Genomic DNA, 17,263 nt, shown 5'->3' on the forward strand with positions numbered 1-17,263 from the left:
GTAGGCAATCTAAGTATTTCTACAAGGCGATCTTGTATTGATTTTTTAAAAAAATATCACATACCAGCAAGACAAGTAAAGTACTGGGATTGCCCTTCAGCATGCAAAGCAAACTGTTAAAGTTGTTTAAGGAGTCAGAAAAGCCAGCAGAGAGTCTTTTGTCGGTATCTTCAGATTCAGTGTGGCTGTAGTCTTCACAGGAAAGCCATAGATGAAGGATGCGGTGACCAAATCTTCCCATAAATTCAGGATAGCGTAAAAAAAAATTGAGGAGCAGAGGATGATGGACATACACCAGGCTCAGATCAGATATACTATCCAGGATCCTCCTTATAGCAGAGAGCGAAGCCTGGATTTGGAAAGTTGGAAGGGGAAATAAGAAAAGTCAAAACAAGCCTAGGGCTTGCCGATCAGAAGGTTGGTGGTTCGAATCCCCGCGATGGGGTGAGCTCCCGTTGCTCAGTCCCAGCTCCTGCCAACCTAGCAGTTCGAAAGCACGTCAAAGTGCAAGTAATAGGTACCACTACAGCGGGAAGGTAAACGGCATTTCCATGCGCTGCTCTGGTTTGCCAGAAGCGGCTTAGTCATGCTGGCCACATGACCTGGAAGCTGTACGCCGGCTCCCTCGGCCAATAACGCGAGATGAGCGCCGCAACCCCAGAGTCGGTCACGACTGGACCTAATGGTCAGGGGTCCCTTTACCTTTACCTTTTACATTTATAGTCCCTCTTATGAGGAACATAATCCTCCTAAAAGTCATTATAACAGGAAGAATTTCAACATTATATTCATCTATACAAGGGGAATAGTACTATGAAAGCATATTGAAGTCAACAGCTTCACAAACAGACAGTACCATTTTCATTAATAAATATCATCACATGCACATTTCTTTAAAAATTAAAAACTGCCTCCTATAATACTTTGAATACTAGAACCAAAGTAAACAGCTATGTATTTTCCAAATATAAACAGCACATTCTGGATACAATTTATGACAGTACTGTACTTGTGGGTGGGGACAATCCTCTCACTATCTTTTTGCAAAGGCTTGCCTCGTTTCTTTTAGTGTTTTTGGTGCCTCCTGTACACTCGTTTTACACTCTCACTTCTGAATGTGTTACTACAGCACTGGAACAGGTATCTAACACAGTAGACATCCAATACTGTATTCCTGTACTGTCTCACTATTCCACAAACGTATTCAGGAGGCGTTTTCTCCTTGCTAGATGGGTCCTACACTACAACACTACACAAAACCAGAAGACGAGTACAAATCCAGATGTATTTACAAAAATAATAATAATTCCAAAATGAATGATGGCTATTCTCCTATAGCAAGGCTACTTTCTCATGAGAAAGTAGATGAGATATTGTGCTGCTGGTGCTGTATCCTGGATACTAGTACTAAGGGAACAAAACAGTGACTTTTAATTGTCTGGAAAGGAACATCAATAACAAACTTTCAGAAATGTGACGGTGTAGTTTCTAAAAGCTGCTCTTGGAAGCAGTGATTACCAAGTCTAAAGCTTCGGTCTTGTCTTGACAGATTGCCAGAAGGTACAAAACAGCTTTGAAGACATATGGGGGTGGACAGTCTCCTTGGTCTTGGATTGACAGGAGGAAACTTCTTATAGCTGAGAAAAGCTCTGTTTCTGGAACAAATCTGAGAGCAAGAGGGTTTGATTTTGGTTTGTTTTTTAAGTTAAGTGGATTGATCTCACCTACTGATCCCACCCCCCACCCCCCGTTCCAGTCACTTCACTTACTTGTCTCCTTGACTAAAAGCAAAGTAGAAAAGAAGCAGGAGACTATACTGGTGACTACGAAGAGTTTCATCTAAACAGAAAGATTCTGGGGTCTCAGATAAGAGGCTGAGGCTTTCCTGTATCCCGAAGTTCAACTGTGGCAGACTCTTTTGCAAAAGTTCTGATAGGTCATGCACTAAAAATAAAGGCAATCAGAAAAGGGCATGAAAATGGCAGCAGCACACAAACACAAAATAAAAAGCTGGGGGGCACAGAAGCCCAATGTCTGTTTACCCCCCTACCCCCAAAAGAAATATTGATAATACACTGGTACCACTGGTTACGAACTTAATTCGTTCCGGAGGTCTGTTCTTAACCTGAGTTACCACTTTAGCTAATGGGGCCTCCCGTTGCCACTGCGCCACCAGCACGTAATTTCTGTTCTCATCCTGAGGTAAAGTTCTTAACCAGAGGTACTACTTCTGGGTTAGCGGAGTCTGTAACCCAAAGTCTTTAAAACCCAAGGTGTTTGTAACCCGAGGTACCACTGTAATAGTCCATGCTTCTCTCATATTGCCCTTCTATTCCACCTTACTCCACAAAAGAGACAGGAACATAAAATATGCTCCTTGGCTCATGCTATCTTATATGAGACCACTGGCCAGAAAGTGATTACATTCAATTGTTTTAAAGATTTGGTGGGGGGGGGATGGGCCATGCAGGTGTTGCAAGGCTGTGTACACACACCCTGCTTACTCTGCATTGAGTGTGCTCCCATCATTGGTTTGGGAAGCGATGGGCTTTTGGTCACAATCCCATATCTGTCCTGTATCTATCCTGTTGATTCTTAAGAAATACTACATTTTGATGTGTTTTCCTCCAAACCGGCTTCAATCCAAATGGAGAAAAAGAATGACCTAGCTTCACTTTAAGCTAGCAATGTACAGGTGAAACTCGGGAAATTAGAATATCATTGAAAAGTGCATTTATTTCAGTAATGCAACTTAAAAGGTGAAACCAATACAGTGGTACCTCAACAACTGAACGAGTCAACTTCCGAAGGTTTCGACTTCCAAAGTAGACAACCCCGGAAGTCATTTCGCAGCGCGCGCATTCTGCGCCTGCGCAAAACGGCATGCGTGGTCAGCGCATGCGCAGAAGCGGCGCTTCGACAACCAAATACTTCGACTTACGAAGACGGCCGCGGAATGGATCGTCTTCGTAAGTCGAGGTACCACTGTATATGAGATAGATGCATGACATGCAAAGCAAGATATGTCAAGCCTTTATTTGTTGTAATTGTAATTATTTGTCGTTAGGCGGGTCATTTATAAATGGAATGTAATTAATGAAATGTAATAGCAATGTTTATTTTTGTATTATTGTAACTATTTGTTTTATTACTTTGGAATTTCCAAAAGAAAGTGATCGTAAAAATTAAAAGAAAAAGAAAAAGTTATAAGTTGCATTACTGAAATAAATGCACTTTTCAATGATATTCAAATTTTCCGAGTTTCACCTGTATACACAGCGTAAATCTTTTTATATTGCCAGCATGCTAATGTCACTGTAGGTAGCCAACTCAAAGAGCACATCTTCCCCAAACCTTTTGCCACCATTTCTGTTCCCAGACCCAGCTGTTTGCTGCCAGGTTCAAAGACACACCACACACAAAGAAATCACTTTATCAAACTTGCCCTCTTGGGAAGAATCCTCCAGCTTCTTTGAGGATGAATGAAGATTGAGGCATATGCTATGCAGGAAGCTTGAACAAGCATGATTCAAACCAGGATTACTTGAAAGAGAAAATAAATTATGCAAAATGAGAAACTGGAGGTGCAGACTTGGTCAAGACACCATCTCTAGTTTATTAATATCATTAGCTTTGAAGTCACCAAGCCTTAAGGCAGTAGTTAATTGTAGGCTTTATTTGCCATTTCCAGAACATCCAAAATTAACCTGTCTGCTCTATGAAAATCATAAATCTCATGTCTAGGGGTCAACATTACAAATCTATTAGAATGTCTAGAGGTTAACATGGGGAATGAAGAGAAATGTTTTAAGAGATCTGAGCGTGAGAATTAGTTTTACTATCCCAATTTAATACCTTTGTGCAGTGCAGAATTTGGCCTTCAGCTCCAGGTTCAGTTGGATGAAAGATGAAGATGCTAGAGGGAAGGATAACTGTGCTCACACAAAATGTTTGAGTTAGGATTTTCAATGATACAATCTTAAGAGAATCTGAAGAGTACCTAGCTAAGCCTTACACAAGCCAAGGCAACAATAATTTCAAGGCTCTGAATATTCTAAAGGATTCTCTACATACTAAACATGATTTCATGTCTCACGATGTCTCGCTGACATTTACAAGCGTCATTAGAGATGATTCCAGAGTTGCCACTATGGAATTATTTACTTTTTATGGGGCATTTACATGATACTGTCATCAAATTGTTGTCCTTCTGCATTTTCCTCATGCTCCTTGTTTCTTCCTCAGATCATGGATAATCCAAATTTATGGTAGAGCCAAACAGTACCGTAGTCTCTGCAGGTACGGGTACTCCTCTGCCTTTTTAAAGGTGTGGTTCTGAAGTGCACAGTGACGTATTCAGGTGAGCCTGTCCACAAGCACCTACATTTTGGCTTGACTTCATTGTTACCTTTCCAACTGGCCCCATGGAGGGCTTGTCTACACTTCCACTTGTCCTGCCGTTTCCCTCGAGGAAACCAACATTTTTTTTCTGCTGAATTAAAACAAACATCAGCTGGGCTTTCTGTGGATTGAGGTTTACTCCAATTCAGCGGTATACAGTGGGTTTTCCTGGGGAAAGTGGTGGGACAAATGGAAAATAGCTTGTGCCCATGCATGGAAAGCACGGGACAAGTGGAAAACCTAATGGACCCCTGCTTTCCACTCACGGGACAAGCAGAAGTGTGGATGAGCCTTTAATCAAATCATTCTTAACAGATTTTTAAAAATTTGTTTGTGCAAATAGTGCTTAAATGAAAAGGCATTTTATCACATCTTTAAAATGTTTAAAGACATGATGCCCTTCCAGAGGGCACAATTTTACCATCATGGTATTATTAATTAATTAGTTTTAAACTTAGAATAGAATTGTAAAGTCGTACAGACACCAAGGGTCATCTAGTACAACCCCCTGCAATGCAGTTTGTCTGCCTCTTTAAAAAATGATTAAATAAATCATGCAAGAACACTTTTAAAAAGTGTATTTGTACAAATTAAATAGAATATAAAAAATGGCTATGATTTTTAACTCAATTTCCCATCCTTTCCTCCAAGGTTTTGTCAAATTCACTAGTGTGGATGGAACAAAGCAGTATGTACACAAACATACAAAGTGCTATATCCCCTGAAGTGTGATAGCTAAATTTCAATTCTGCATGTAGCTTACAGCAGAAGACCAATTATTGGGGAGAACTGAGCCACCAACCTGGAGGCACTCTAGGTACAGAAGAACACTTCCATTTTGATTGGAGAACGAGACATTTCAAAAACACATCTACTCTAATAGAGGCTTCGTTAATGTTATGGGTTCTTACTGAGCTTTATGCCATATTAACATTCAGCAGCAACGAATTATACAGCTTAATAATATACTTCTGAAAGAAATATAGAAAATAGCCTCTTCCAGTTTTTCTTACCCAGCTTCATGGAGAATCTCTTACATGAGTCTGGCATAACACTGAATAAGATGTTGAGGATCGAAATTAAGACTTCCATGAGAGCTGGGTGGACAGCTCTTTCTGAAAATTTCTGCAGGGAAAGGGGACAAATATACTTTCACTCTTACAGAAAGAAATAACATGCAACTCAGATAAGACATGAGGAAATCTTTTTAATAGGCCTGACAAGTTTGATAACTCCAAACCACAGGGCATGGTCTAATAGAAAGCTCCTGTCCAAAAACAGCTTGTAACAAGAATCTAGATCTACAATAACTTCTGACAATAGCCTTAATTTAATCTTTGGAAAGGGACGCAGGTGGCGCTGTGGTCTAAACCAGAGCCTCTTGGGCTTGCCGATCAGAAGGTTGGCAGTTTGAATCTCCACGACGGGGTGAGCTCCCGTTGCTCGGTCCCAGCTCCTGTCAACCTAGCAATTAGAAAGCATGCCAAAAAATTGCAAGTAGATAAATAGGTACCGCTCCGGCAGGAGGGTAGAAAAATAGAAATACTTTATTGTCACTGTACCACTTGTTTACAGTGAGATTAAACAAGCCAGCCCCCCCCCCCCCAATCTCTTAGTGCGCTGCTCTGGTTTCAGTGTTCCATTGCACCAGAAGTGGCTTAGTCATGCTGGCCACATGACCCGGAAAAACTGTCAGCGGACAAACACCGGCTCTCGGCCTGTAAAGCGAGATGAGCGCCGGAACCCCAGAGTCGTCTGCGACTGGGCTTAACTGTCAGGAGTCCTTTACCTTTACCTTTTTAATCTTTGGATGCTCCTCTTTATTCCCCACATACCTAATAATTGGGGCAGGACGTAGAGGGAAGGGCACAGCAGCACTGCCTCCACTGGCCAGTCTCTTCTGCATGGGGCACAAACTCCATCATGCTCACTTTCCTAGTACTTGTGTACTCAGGTCATGCTAAGGCATCTAGTTAGCTGCTGTGAGAACACTCGGTGTTCCTTGCTTCCATATACAGTGGTGCCTCGCTTAACGAATGCCCTGCTTAACGAAATTTCCGCTTAACGAAAGGATTTTTCGAGCGGAGGTTGCCTCACTAGACAAATTCGTTTTATAAAAAATTCGTCTAGCGAATTGCGGTTTCCCATCGGAATGCATTGAAATTCAATTAATGCGCTCCTATGGGCAAAAAAAAAAAAATCAAAAAAAATTCAATGCATTCCTATGGGATTCGCTAGACGAATTTTTCGTTATAAGAAAAGACCCGTGGAACGAATTAAATTCGTCTAGTGAGGCACCACTGTAAACATATGTGAACCACTTGATGCTAGGGTGGGGTAAAAGGAAACCCTACCATGACTATGGGAATGCAAAGAGAGTCAGAGATCCTCAGCAGAAACTCGGAAAAGCTTTTCAGTGTATCTTCGTTCTCCGAGTTGGGAGCAGTGAAAGAATTCTCCTGAGCCACAGGGTCGTTCTGTGATTCCACAGCTAATCTAGAAATACACACAGGACTGTCAGACAGACAGAAGCTATTGCATCATGTTTCTACGGCATCCTGGCTGGACCTAAACTCTGACGCTGTGGCAAGAATTGTTGTTGTTTAGTCGTTTAGTCGTGTCCGACTCTTCGTGACCCCATGGACCATAGCACGCCAGGCACTCCTGTCTTGCACTGCCTCCCGCAGTTTGGTCAAACTCATGTTCGTAGCTTCAAGAATACTGTCCAACCATCTCGTCCTCTGTCGCCCCCCTTCTCCTAGTGCCCTCAATCTTTCCCAACATCAGGGTCTTTTCCAGGGAGTCTTCTCTTCTCATGAGGTGGCAAGAATATTGATCTTGAATGTGTAAAAACACAGGTTCAATCTCTTCTCTGGTATTAATGGCCACTCAGAGAGCTTTATGCCAGCAGAACCCTTCTCACGTCTTCAAAATGTGTTCATCAAACTCATGAAAGGGGAAAGAAACCAAGACTGTGCCTAGTGTCCCCTCCAAAGTTCTGCACATTCAGCAGAAGACAGAGCTCTACAGACACGCAGTTGTATATTAGCCATATATTTGTAAGCACAGAGTTCCATTCACATCTTCCACTGAACATGTAAAGGACAGGGCCACCAGGTATGTTCCTGCCTCACTTCCCATGCACTTTGAAGAGGTGAGTATGACTCCTGCACTCAACCCTCCCTAAATTCCAGAGTTGTTACAAATATAATCTTAAGGATACTGCTATGAACTTTTGGGAAGATGGGTAGAGTGTAAACACAGCACAACCAACAAATAAATGGTGCTTCTTTGGGTGCGGCAGCCTACTTTGAAAGGCCCCACTGGGTTCCACTCCCCACCCCTGGTGGCTTACTGGTAGGCCTATTTTTAGCACATACAAAGAGTAAATCTCCAATACATCAGCCTTTGAGTTACTTGAATGTAGAAGAGCAAAGCAGGAAACCCTAGTTCATACCCTTTTAATCATACCGTGTTTCCCACATTTTAAGACACCGTCTTATATTTATTTTACTCAAGAAAATAAGCCTATGGCTTATTTTCGGGGGGTGTCTTGGTTTTTTTTTATTAAGCAATCTATTTTTTATTAAGCAATCTTGGTTTTTTTTTTTTAAAAAAAGCAATCCTTCCACGCGGAAGGAGAGTACCGAGCCAGCAGCAGCAACGCTGGCCGCTGCAATAGGAGGCAGGCGCCTGGAACCAGCGATTGCTGCAGCCCCAACAAAGCGCGCAGCAGCGCCACTCGGTTCGAGGCAGTGGGACCCAGCAGTCTCATCCTCGTCCTCTCACTGCTGTTGCTGCTGCTAGCCCCTGGGGGCCGCGGAGGCGGCTGGGCAGTGACAGCTGGAGCCCAGCTGGGCAGCAGCAGCAGCAGGAGGAGGACGGAGGCAGGCGCCCAAAAGCGGCGGCGAGGCTGGCTGGCTGGCGGAGGAGGTGGTGGAGGTGGAAAAAGGGAGGCGGGTGGAGCCACCGCTGCAGCCCTTGTGGGAGCCGCCTGGCCGGCTGCTGGCTGGAGGGGTGCATACCCGAGCGGGAGCCGCCGCTGCCGTTGCCGGAGGAGGAGGAGCCTCCCGCTGCCGTTGCTACGCCGGAGGAGGAGGAGGGAGGCGCATCGCGGCCAGGCGCACACAAGGAAGGCCGGCCAAAGGGAGCCCGCAGCCGCTCAACAGCACCTTGGCTCCGCTGGGCTTAGCTTCTCTGCCTTGCAGCCGGCTGTGGCTGCCGCCGCCGCCGCCGCCTATTGTCACGGGAGAGGCAGGGAGCGAGCAAAAGAGGGCGCGCGCTGGCCCAGAAGGAGGAGAAAAGGTGCAGGCGGGGAGAGATGGGCGCCCCAAAGCGCCCTGACCATTGGATGTATTCGCTGCCTCCCAGGGTCGAAAAGGAAAGCACCAGTAGCCCCAATAGGAAAGACAGGCCTGCTCCAGAGGGGCAGGAAGAGGCTTCCCCCCCCCTCTCCCTGTGCGCTCAGCAGGCGGTGGAGAAATCAGCTGAGAGGCGCGTTTTCCCCCCACGCCTGTCGCTGGTTCGCTGGCTCCCTGAGCACCCAGGAGGGGCTGAGGAGGTGACAGGAACAATGGTGGCTTACTTTCGGGGTACGTCTTACTTATCTTACTTCTAGAAAAACCCTCCCATGGCTTACTTTCTGACTACGTATTAAAAAAGGGGAAACACGGTATCCTCAGTCAGAGAGGCAAGCTTTGTGCATCTCCCCTACAATTTCAAAAAGTCGTGAACAAATTGCTATCTGATCTCTCTTAAATGTTCTTAGGCCAAAGACAGACAGAGCTTCCTCACCTACAAGCATTTCTGAAGCTTTCTAAAGCACTCTGCAGGAACTGTCCCTGCTGTGAAACTGTTTTGTTCTGATGTCTGCTGCCTGGTTGACCCTGTGACATTGAGATGAGAGAAAAAGACTTTCTTATGGACCTTCTACTTCATGCCACCAGAATATCAAGTTAAATTAACAATTGCAGTCACCAAACGTTAGCTTGAAAAGCCCTCTAATTGTCTGAAACACTAAGGCTGCTCATCCATTTCTTCTCTTTTGCTATCATGAGTCACTGTTAATTTTTGCTCAGCAGATGCACCAGCTTCTTGTACTGAAAAAGGCAGAAGAGAATTTCCCTCTTTTCTAGTCAACAATAAATAACAATAGAAGTTTTCGTAACTCCCAAGTGTTTGGGTTACAGCACATTATAGATAAAAGTAGCAATTCTATCACACTATAAAAACAGGAGAGAATAAAACTAAGTTCTCCTAGAGATTAGCCTCTTTCTGTTTTAATGTCATTGCAAACTGACCCCTTGATTCTGAAAATGTGCCTCTGCACTGCACATATACTTGCAATACTTGCGTAATGTCTCTGCAACATGCACATAAAGTCACATTTTGTGAATTGCTCATCCTATCCTAAGTACATGTGTGGTATTGCAATTAAGGTTGCAATATTTACACATCTACTGTAGAGGAACTCCAACTGAACTCTGTAAACGATACTTCCAAGTAAATACAAATAGGATTTGGCTGCACATGTTCACAATGTTCTGGAAAGCAGGTAAACATCAGGTGCATGTTCAGAGGGTGTCACTCATTCTTGTATTTTGGAACGACAAGAATTTGTTTCTTCTCCATCAAGACACTTTGTAACCGTCTCTGCGATCCCCAGTATAGTACTCCTGACTTTGGGCTACATTATAAGGCAAAAATTTATTCATTTCTCTATTTATATATTTTAAACTTTGTTGAAAACACGTTTTGCCGTCCCATTATTTGGACCAGCTTTCTTTTAAATGCCTGCTGTTTGCAAGTACGTTACCAGGTTAGTCCTATGAGGAAATCCAAGTGGAAAATTCAGTCCCAAATATCAAAAAGATTCAAAGAACACCCTTCGGAAAGGAGTGCGGCAGATCAACTATCTCAAGCATAGCAACAAGTTTGCTAACATGAGAGGAGGGTTTTTCATGGGAAGGACTGCCAGAATCCCACCATTGTTTGGGGGGGGGAGCATAAAGAGAGGACTTCATCACACATCTGGCCCACATTACCTGCCAATCAGAATAAAAACACAACAGTAAATGACTAACCATGAGCCTCCTATTAAGAATTGGCAGTGGAAGATCACTACACCGCTTTAATACACCTTCAACCAGCTTCTGTAACTCTTTGTATAGTACGGGTGGGATGGTCACATGATCCTTTCTGCAGCAAAAAGAGTAAGACAAGATAGGTTATCAGGCGTCACCGTTTCCCGGGGACAGCCCCCGGATTTACAAACCAGTCCCTTGACAAAATCCATCTATTTAGTAGGAAGTTGAAAAGTGTCCCTGGATTCATTGAAAAAAATCTGGTAACCTTAAAGTAATTTGGAAGCAAACCTCAGGGGAGACAGGGCTAACATGGCGGTCCAGACGTCAGCAAAATCAAGAGTGCAAGAAAGGACTAACCTGGCCGTCCAGCTACCAAAAAAAAAGTTCACCAAATTGTTTGCTACATACCTCAATATTGCAGCTACAGCTTTCACAGCTTCAGCTGCTACTTCAAGAACAGGACAGTTTAAAGCCTCTAGAAGAACACTAACTGCATCTTTAAAGACAGATGTATTTGTAAATAATTTGATTTCTGCTGGCTGCCTGAAAAAGAAGAAATGCAGATCAAATCTTTAAATCATAGCCTCCTATGGAATGGCTGTCACATGCACACCAGTATAGCAATAAATTCTTTATCGGTTACTGCTCAGTTGGGATTTGGTCTTAAGCTTTAAATTATATTATTGGTAACAGTTTCTCAATAATAATCCTAAACTTGCTTTGTATGAACAACATGAAGGCCTTTGCTACAAAATACATACAGGAACAAACAGTTAAGCTGTGACTTCATTGCCAAAATTGCACATTTATTTATTTAGTGAATCGCTTCACATAAAACATAGCAAAGCAATTTAACAATAAACACAGCAACAATAAATATTTGTGCATGTATATACAGTATACAATTCCATGTCTAATACAAATGGAGACCGGGATAAAAAAAATCCACTTAAAAAAAAATCACAAGCAAGCTAGTGGACAGTGTGTTATCGCTTATGAGAATATACCCTGGATACATCCCTTTCACCTAAAACCTCCCCCCCCCCCAAAAAAAAATCATTCATGGAAGGTGCTCCCCCACTAATTTTGCAAATTAAAGACAACCTAGAACTTTGAAATCTCTTACCATTTTAAAATTTCAGTAAAAAGCAGAAGCCCCTGCTTTTGCAATTCCACATTATTGAGATGCAAGATTTCTTTCAGGCTCCTTAAAACAGGTTCAATGCCTGGAATAAAGTCAAAAATATTTAAGGAAGCCCCAATCCATGAAGGGGGTTCCTATAGTGAAGTAGAAAGGTGGAAAGATTTGGGCGACTTATTTCCTGAACATCAAGTGATAGAGGATGTTTGGGCTCACTTTAGCGCATCACCACAGATGTGAAGTAATTTGAGCATGCTGTTTTATAGAAGTGAGTCGTGGGCAATATCCGCCCTCACCCCTCCCCTCAGGTGGGCGGGGTTTGCGACACCCGCGCGGGGCTTACCTGGCTGGTACCACCCACCTGTGTGAGTTGGCCTATGACCCATCACCCGGCCAGGTAGGACAAAGGACGCCTGGCCGGAGGGGGCGGAGTAAGGCCGAAGAAAGGAGGCTGAGCACGGTGGACAAGCCTCTTTGTTCTTTCTTCCTGCTAGAGTCAGGAGCAATGCCTCAACCGTCAGGAGCAATGCTCAACACCTTCCACATGCCGCCAGGAGCAATGCCTCAACACCTTCCACATGCACTGCATCACAAGGATTTGGGGTAGCACATGGCAGGGACAGAATTTCTAACAAAGTTGTGTTCTCCCAAGCCCACATTCCCAACATGTTCACCATCCTGTCTCAATGATGTCTAAGCTGCCTTGATCATCAGAATGGAAGACGGCAGGATTTGCAAGGTCGTGTTCTCGGTCAGGTTTGGTTCCCCATTTTGCAGGGGATGGAAACTTTAATTACCGTACTCAATTATTTTCTCAATCTGGGTTACCCTTCCTTCCCCCCCCCCAGTCCTTTTACAGAGAAGTGGCATTATCTTGCTATAAAAGTGAAAAGAAAATAATGAAAGGAAAGCCACAGGGAACCAAAGCCGAGCAATTAAGGGGCAATTCATCACCTGTCTCCCAGTTATGCTGAACAGGACAAAATAAATGATCAGAACAGGTAGCTTTTGATTAAAGACATTGCAGCTTTTAAAAAGCCTTAGTAGTACTTGTGGAGTTGCAGTTGTATTACACTGCAGAACAACAGCCACAAACAAATTTCGAAAACTCATGGAAGGACAACGAACAAAACCCTAGAATGGAATGATTGGACAATGACATCATCTGGATTCTCTGAAAAGTTAATGAGCAAAGAATGATGAGAGAACAATGGGTGGCAATTGCAGGCAAAATGGCTAGTGTGGAAATATTGAATGACATGGCAGCAACTCCATCAGGCTGTGGAGAATGGTGATTTACCATAGACAGTGTGACACTTGGAAAAGAAAAGCTGTTCCTCAGTTAGCAGCAGCAGGCAGCAATAAATTGACCAGATGAGAATTTCGCTCATGCAGAAGAGACACTCAAACAGGAACTCTGCAAACAAAAATAAAAATAAATGTATTCTAGCATCAGTTGAGCCCAACACAACTACTCCCAAAAGGAGGGAAAATAAAAAACACAAAAGAAGTAAATGTTAACTTAAAACTCTGCCACATCTTGAAAGTACCAGGGGGAGAGGTGAGTGCTGAACCCTGCCAACTCCCTGCGAAGGAGAAAGAAAGGCGAAAAAAGATTATTACTGACATGACTGCTGCGCAAGTTGCAACTCTGCTGCTACAATTATTTCAACTGTTTTTAATGGGGGTGGGGGGTTTCTTGTTGTTGTTTGTTTACTCTAGTAACCTCTAGGTTAGATTACTGCAAAGTGTTATTCATGGGACATAAAATTCTCCTTATACTTAAAATTTCTAGTTTACATCACTCTGAAGTATTATTGGTTAACAGTGCTGCAATAGCTGCAACTATTCCAAACATACGGTACCGTGATAACCTGCAAAGTGGCAAACAATAACCAACAGCACATTCTTTTTGTTACCTGGGATATCGGCACTGATAAAGGCAGGACCATATGTTGTTGGAGAATGCACTAGTACAGCAGCCATACACTGAGCACTTGCTACCTGTAATACCTCATCTCTAGACAATAACAGCTGTGAAAAACATAAGACCAGGTATTAAAAGAGCCATTGTTACACTAAAATACTGCAGCATTAGAAAACATGTGTTGACCAAATGCAAATCAGAACAAGAATAATAATTTAAGCTAAAAAGAAATGCTACTGTCATAGAGCCACACTAAGCTAAACCATGGTTTAGCATTCAAATATTTATTTTAAAAATTATTCTTAACTATTCAGATGTCTTGATTCGCATGTCACACTGTGCATGGGGTGGACAAACTTTTTGGCTCTGCTGGCCAGATCTTGATCAGGCTGTGCCTCGTGGGCCAAATTTGACACGAGGTAGGATCACCTACCTGTCAATCGTCCGATATCACCTCAAAAACTGGAAGATGCTGCTAAAATGAAGAGGATTTTTTCTACATTTTAGCAGCTGCTTCACTTAAAACTCTTGGGGTCATTTTGCTGCTGCAAACTATAGCTCTTGGCTTAGTTCTCCCAAACACACTACAAGTTTAAAAAAAAAATGACAGACCTTGGTTACAATTCATGGTTAATCTAGTGACCTAAACCACAAGCCCGAATTTGGACCATGGCTTAGCTCAGTACAACACAGCAGCAAGAAAACTGGGGGAAAGCAAACCAACCACAAACGCCTCTCTAGGAGCCCACACACTCATGCATTTACACTAAACCATGGTTAGGCTTACTCTGGCATGCAAACCAAACCATCTGAATATATTTCATTTCTAAATTGAACAGAGAAAATAGTGTGTCACTGGTATGAGCTTTCATGTGCATGCACACATCTTCAGATACATACACAAGAAAGCTCATACCAATGACAAACTTAGTTGGTCTCTAAGGTGCTACTGCAATGAATTTTTTTAATTTTGTTTCAACTACGACAGACCAACATGGATACCTCCCTGTAACTAGAGAAAATAGTGTTACAATAATCACAAAACTATGGGCAAATACTTGTAAATCAAACAGCTGTATATGCTGTGTCTAGTAATCATAATGGGCGTCGTCCATTGTATTGTTACACACTACCCCAATCTATGTGCGGTGCAAGGTTCTAGGGGTCCAGGCGCTTACCCAGGGTTTGTGTTTCCTTTGGAAATGAGGCACAACAGAGACTGTAGTGTCTTCATGATATATGGTTTATTGACACATATATATTACCTGAGTCTACAACGGAGGGGCTTCCAGCATTACACTCCATGATGGTTCGATTTCTCCCATTGCTGCTTAGTCTATTTCTCCCAGTCTATGCTTAGACTGCCCTGCCCGACCGCCCCCCGCCCCCAGCTTCACAGGCTGACCCCTTTCCCCCTTGATCACACCACAAGGAACTGAAATTCTAGAAAACCTCGAAAAATAGCACTGTCTTCTGGCTAACAATCTCAAAGCTCAGGGAGGGGCTCCCCCAATTTGCTGGCTTGCACAGTCTTTGCTTTGATGATGGCCCACCTCCCTATCTTTGTTCTCTGCTGATGACCCATCTCTCAAGCACAGAAAAACTAGTTTGGCCTGTATTTTGACATGGATAAATTCAGCATCTGGCAGCCCATCTTAATACTCCAAGCATTGATTAAACCCCAACACTTACTAAATCCAAGAGTTATGGGTGTCTTGCACCCACAAACTCATAACGGTATTATGAAAATGACCCCATGGGCAACCAGGAAAAAGCATTCCCACCCATTCTCTCAGAATACATTTAGATATAGCATAGCACCTTTAATTTTCCTCTACAACACAAGGTATTCACTAATACCTATGTTTGGGGAATATGTAACAAAAACTTGCCATTAAGCAAGTTCAGCATTCATCATTAATGCGTCAACTCCGAATAATAACAAACCTGGCACCAGATATTAGGAGGATGGGTTAAATCTTTTTAGCAATTACCTTCTTGATCATTAAAGGTAATGGACTTTCTTGCTCAAACAACTCTGGGCTTGCAGAATCTGCTCCTTTTCCTGAATTACTCATAATAACTGAAACAAACTTATCATATTTCAGTAGCTGCTTTAGCAAACCTGCAATAGAGCAAGGGGAAAGAAAATGAGAAACTAACAAAACAAGAGATATTTAAACATCACATCATTGGGTTCTGAAACGTCTTTATGATTCCAATTCTATTGTTGCTGTACTACCAAACAATATTTTTACCACTCTATAAGCAATATTGTATTTTCTATACAGATATCTACATCAGATTATTTATTTTCGATTTTCCATCAGAAAAGCAAAAAGCCACTGTCCCTCAACATTTTTTTTCTGGCTCTGTAAAGTCAAACTGACTCCTGATATTGCCTGGAACAGATGGTTAGCTGTAAAGGAGTTAAATTCCAAATCTCCTGCCCCCTTCCCCACTTAAAAAAACCAACTTTTTTATTTTGCTAACAGGGCAGCTGGGCATTCTACAAAGTGCAGGGCCAGCAAGAACCCAGCCATTCACCAACTTAATATGCCATAGATCTAAATTTGCATATATACATATAAAAATCAATCAATTCCACTTTTATTGCTTAAAATTTGACCATAAGAGTATAGCACAGCATATTCAAATTTGTGTTAGGTGCCTGGCCTTGAGGGGGGTTGGGGGGGGTTGGTTTTGAAAAAAAACTAGCAACATGCCTGCACATGGGATCAGAATCTGAAAGGCAAATTAAATCTTTATGTGAATGATAAAAGAGACTGGATTTTATGTGAATGATAAAAGAGACTGGATTTTAAAATTGCTTTCTTCCACTTTCTATTCCAAAGCATTCCAGAATGAAAGGCATTACTAGCAGCATTTGTGAAAACATCCCAAGCTCTTCCCCTCCTATTCCACTGATTGAGCACCTTACCCATACAGTTAACTTGCAGCTCCTTGGTCTGTGAATTCTTTAGAGTAGTCAGAAAGAGGCCACACAGCCTCTCTGTGAAATGAACAAACAGCCTCTCTGCAGCACTGGGGACAGAGTATAGCTTGCCATAAAGATAACATACAGCAGCCTTTATGCTTTCATTTGGGTACATCAAACCTGTAGCCAGATGCTCCATCATGTTACATGCAGAGAGAACAGAAAAGGCAATTGTAAAAAGAGAAAACACTGATAACTTTGTCAATTGTGGGCTGGCCAACAGGGCCATCATTTAAGGAAGACAGAGGAGACAGTCACCCTCATCCTGACTTTCATGCAATTATTCCTCATGAGCACCCTTATCCCCAGAAAGCTCATTAGTTCTGTGTGCTGAGCAAACTGATTTTTTTAAAAGTTAACTGAGCCTACGTACTACATCTGCACATCGAGGTACAAATCCCTTTGCTTAAAAAACGCACAAACAACAATTTGGATTCTTGATAACTGGTAACATAGCTAATATGAAATATCAAAATAAACACAATGTATGTATGTATGTATGTATGTATGTATGTATGTATGTATGTTTAACCTCTGGGTTTTTTCACAATTTAACCTTGCACCTTATTGAATCTTTCCTCCATACACAAATGGGGACCCTACTGGCTTGTGAAATGGGAGTCTTACAAAAGCCAATACTCAGCTATTTCCAAATACTGTACCTAGCAGATGACCAAAACCCTAATCATCTCCAAGTCATCCTTGATGTA

At 42.5% G+C, this 17,263-nt stretch overlaps 1 protein-coding gene across 1 annotated transcript in view; it reads right to left on the reverse strand.

Moving 5' to 3' along the window:
* MEI1 (meiotic double-stranded break formation protein 1) overlaps positions 1-16,908 on the reverse strand; it is a 31,760-nt gene extending 14,852 nt beyond the window's left edge. The window contains exons 1-15 of the mRNA XM_088676612.1: positions 16,497-16,908; positions 15,550-15,680; positions 13,548-13,662; positions 12,929-13,045; positions 11,614-11,713; positions 10,896-11,030; positions 10,485-10,599; positions 9,196-9,287; positions 6,756-6,897; positions 5,415-5,526; positions 3,856-3,916; positions 3,446-3,543; positions 1,770-1,944; positions 1,519-1,666; positions 65-349 (exon numbers count right to left, since the gene is read on the reverse strand). Of these exons, the coding sequence (XP_088532738.1) occupies positions 65-349; positions 1,519-1,666; positions 1,770-1,944; positions 3,446-3,543; positions 3,856-3,916; positions 5,415-5,526; positions 6,756-6,897; positions 9,196-9,287; positions 10,485-10,599; positions 10,896-11,030; positions 11,614-11,713; positions 12,929-13,045; positions 13,548-13,662; positions 15,550-15,680; positions 16,497-16,785 (2,115 nt within the window). The 5' untranslated portion in view covers positions 16,786-16,908. The remainder of the gene's footprint in view (positions 1-64; positions 350-1,518; positions 1,667-1,769; positions 1,945-3,445; positions 3,544-3,855; positions 3,917-5,414; positions 5,527-6,755; positions 6,898-9,195; positions 9,288-10,484; positions 10,600-10,895; positions 11,031-11,613; positions 11,714-12,928; positions 13,046-13,547; positions 13,663-15,549; positions 15,681-16,496) is intronic.
* Between the last annotated feature and the right edge of the window lie 355 nt (positions 16,909-17,263).

The sequence above is a fragment of the Zootoca vivipara genome, chromosome 9 (assembly GCF_965207765.1).
Source record: "Zootoca vivipara chromosome 9, rZooViv2.hap1.1, whole genome shotgun sequence".
Taxonomy (NCBI): Eukaryota; Metazoa; Chordata; class Lepidosauria; order Squamata; family Lacertidae; genus Zootoca; species Zootoca vivipara.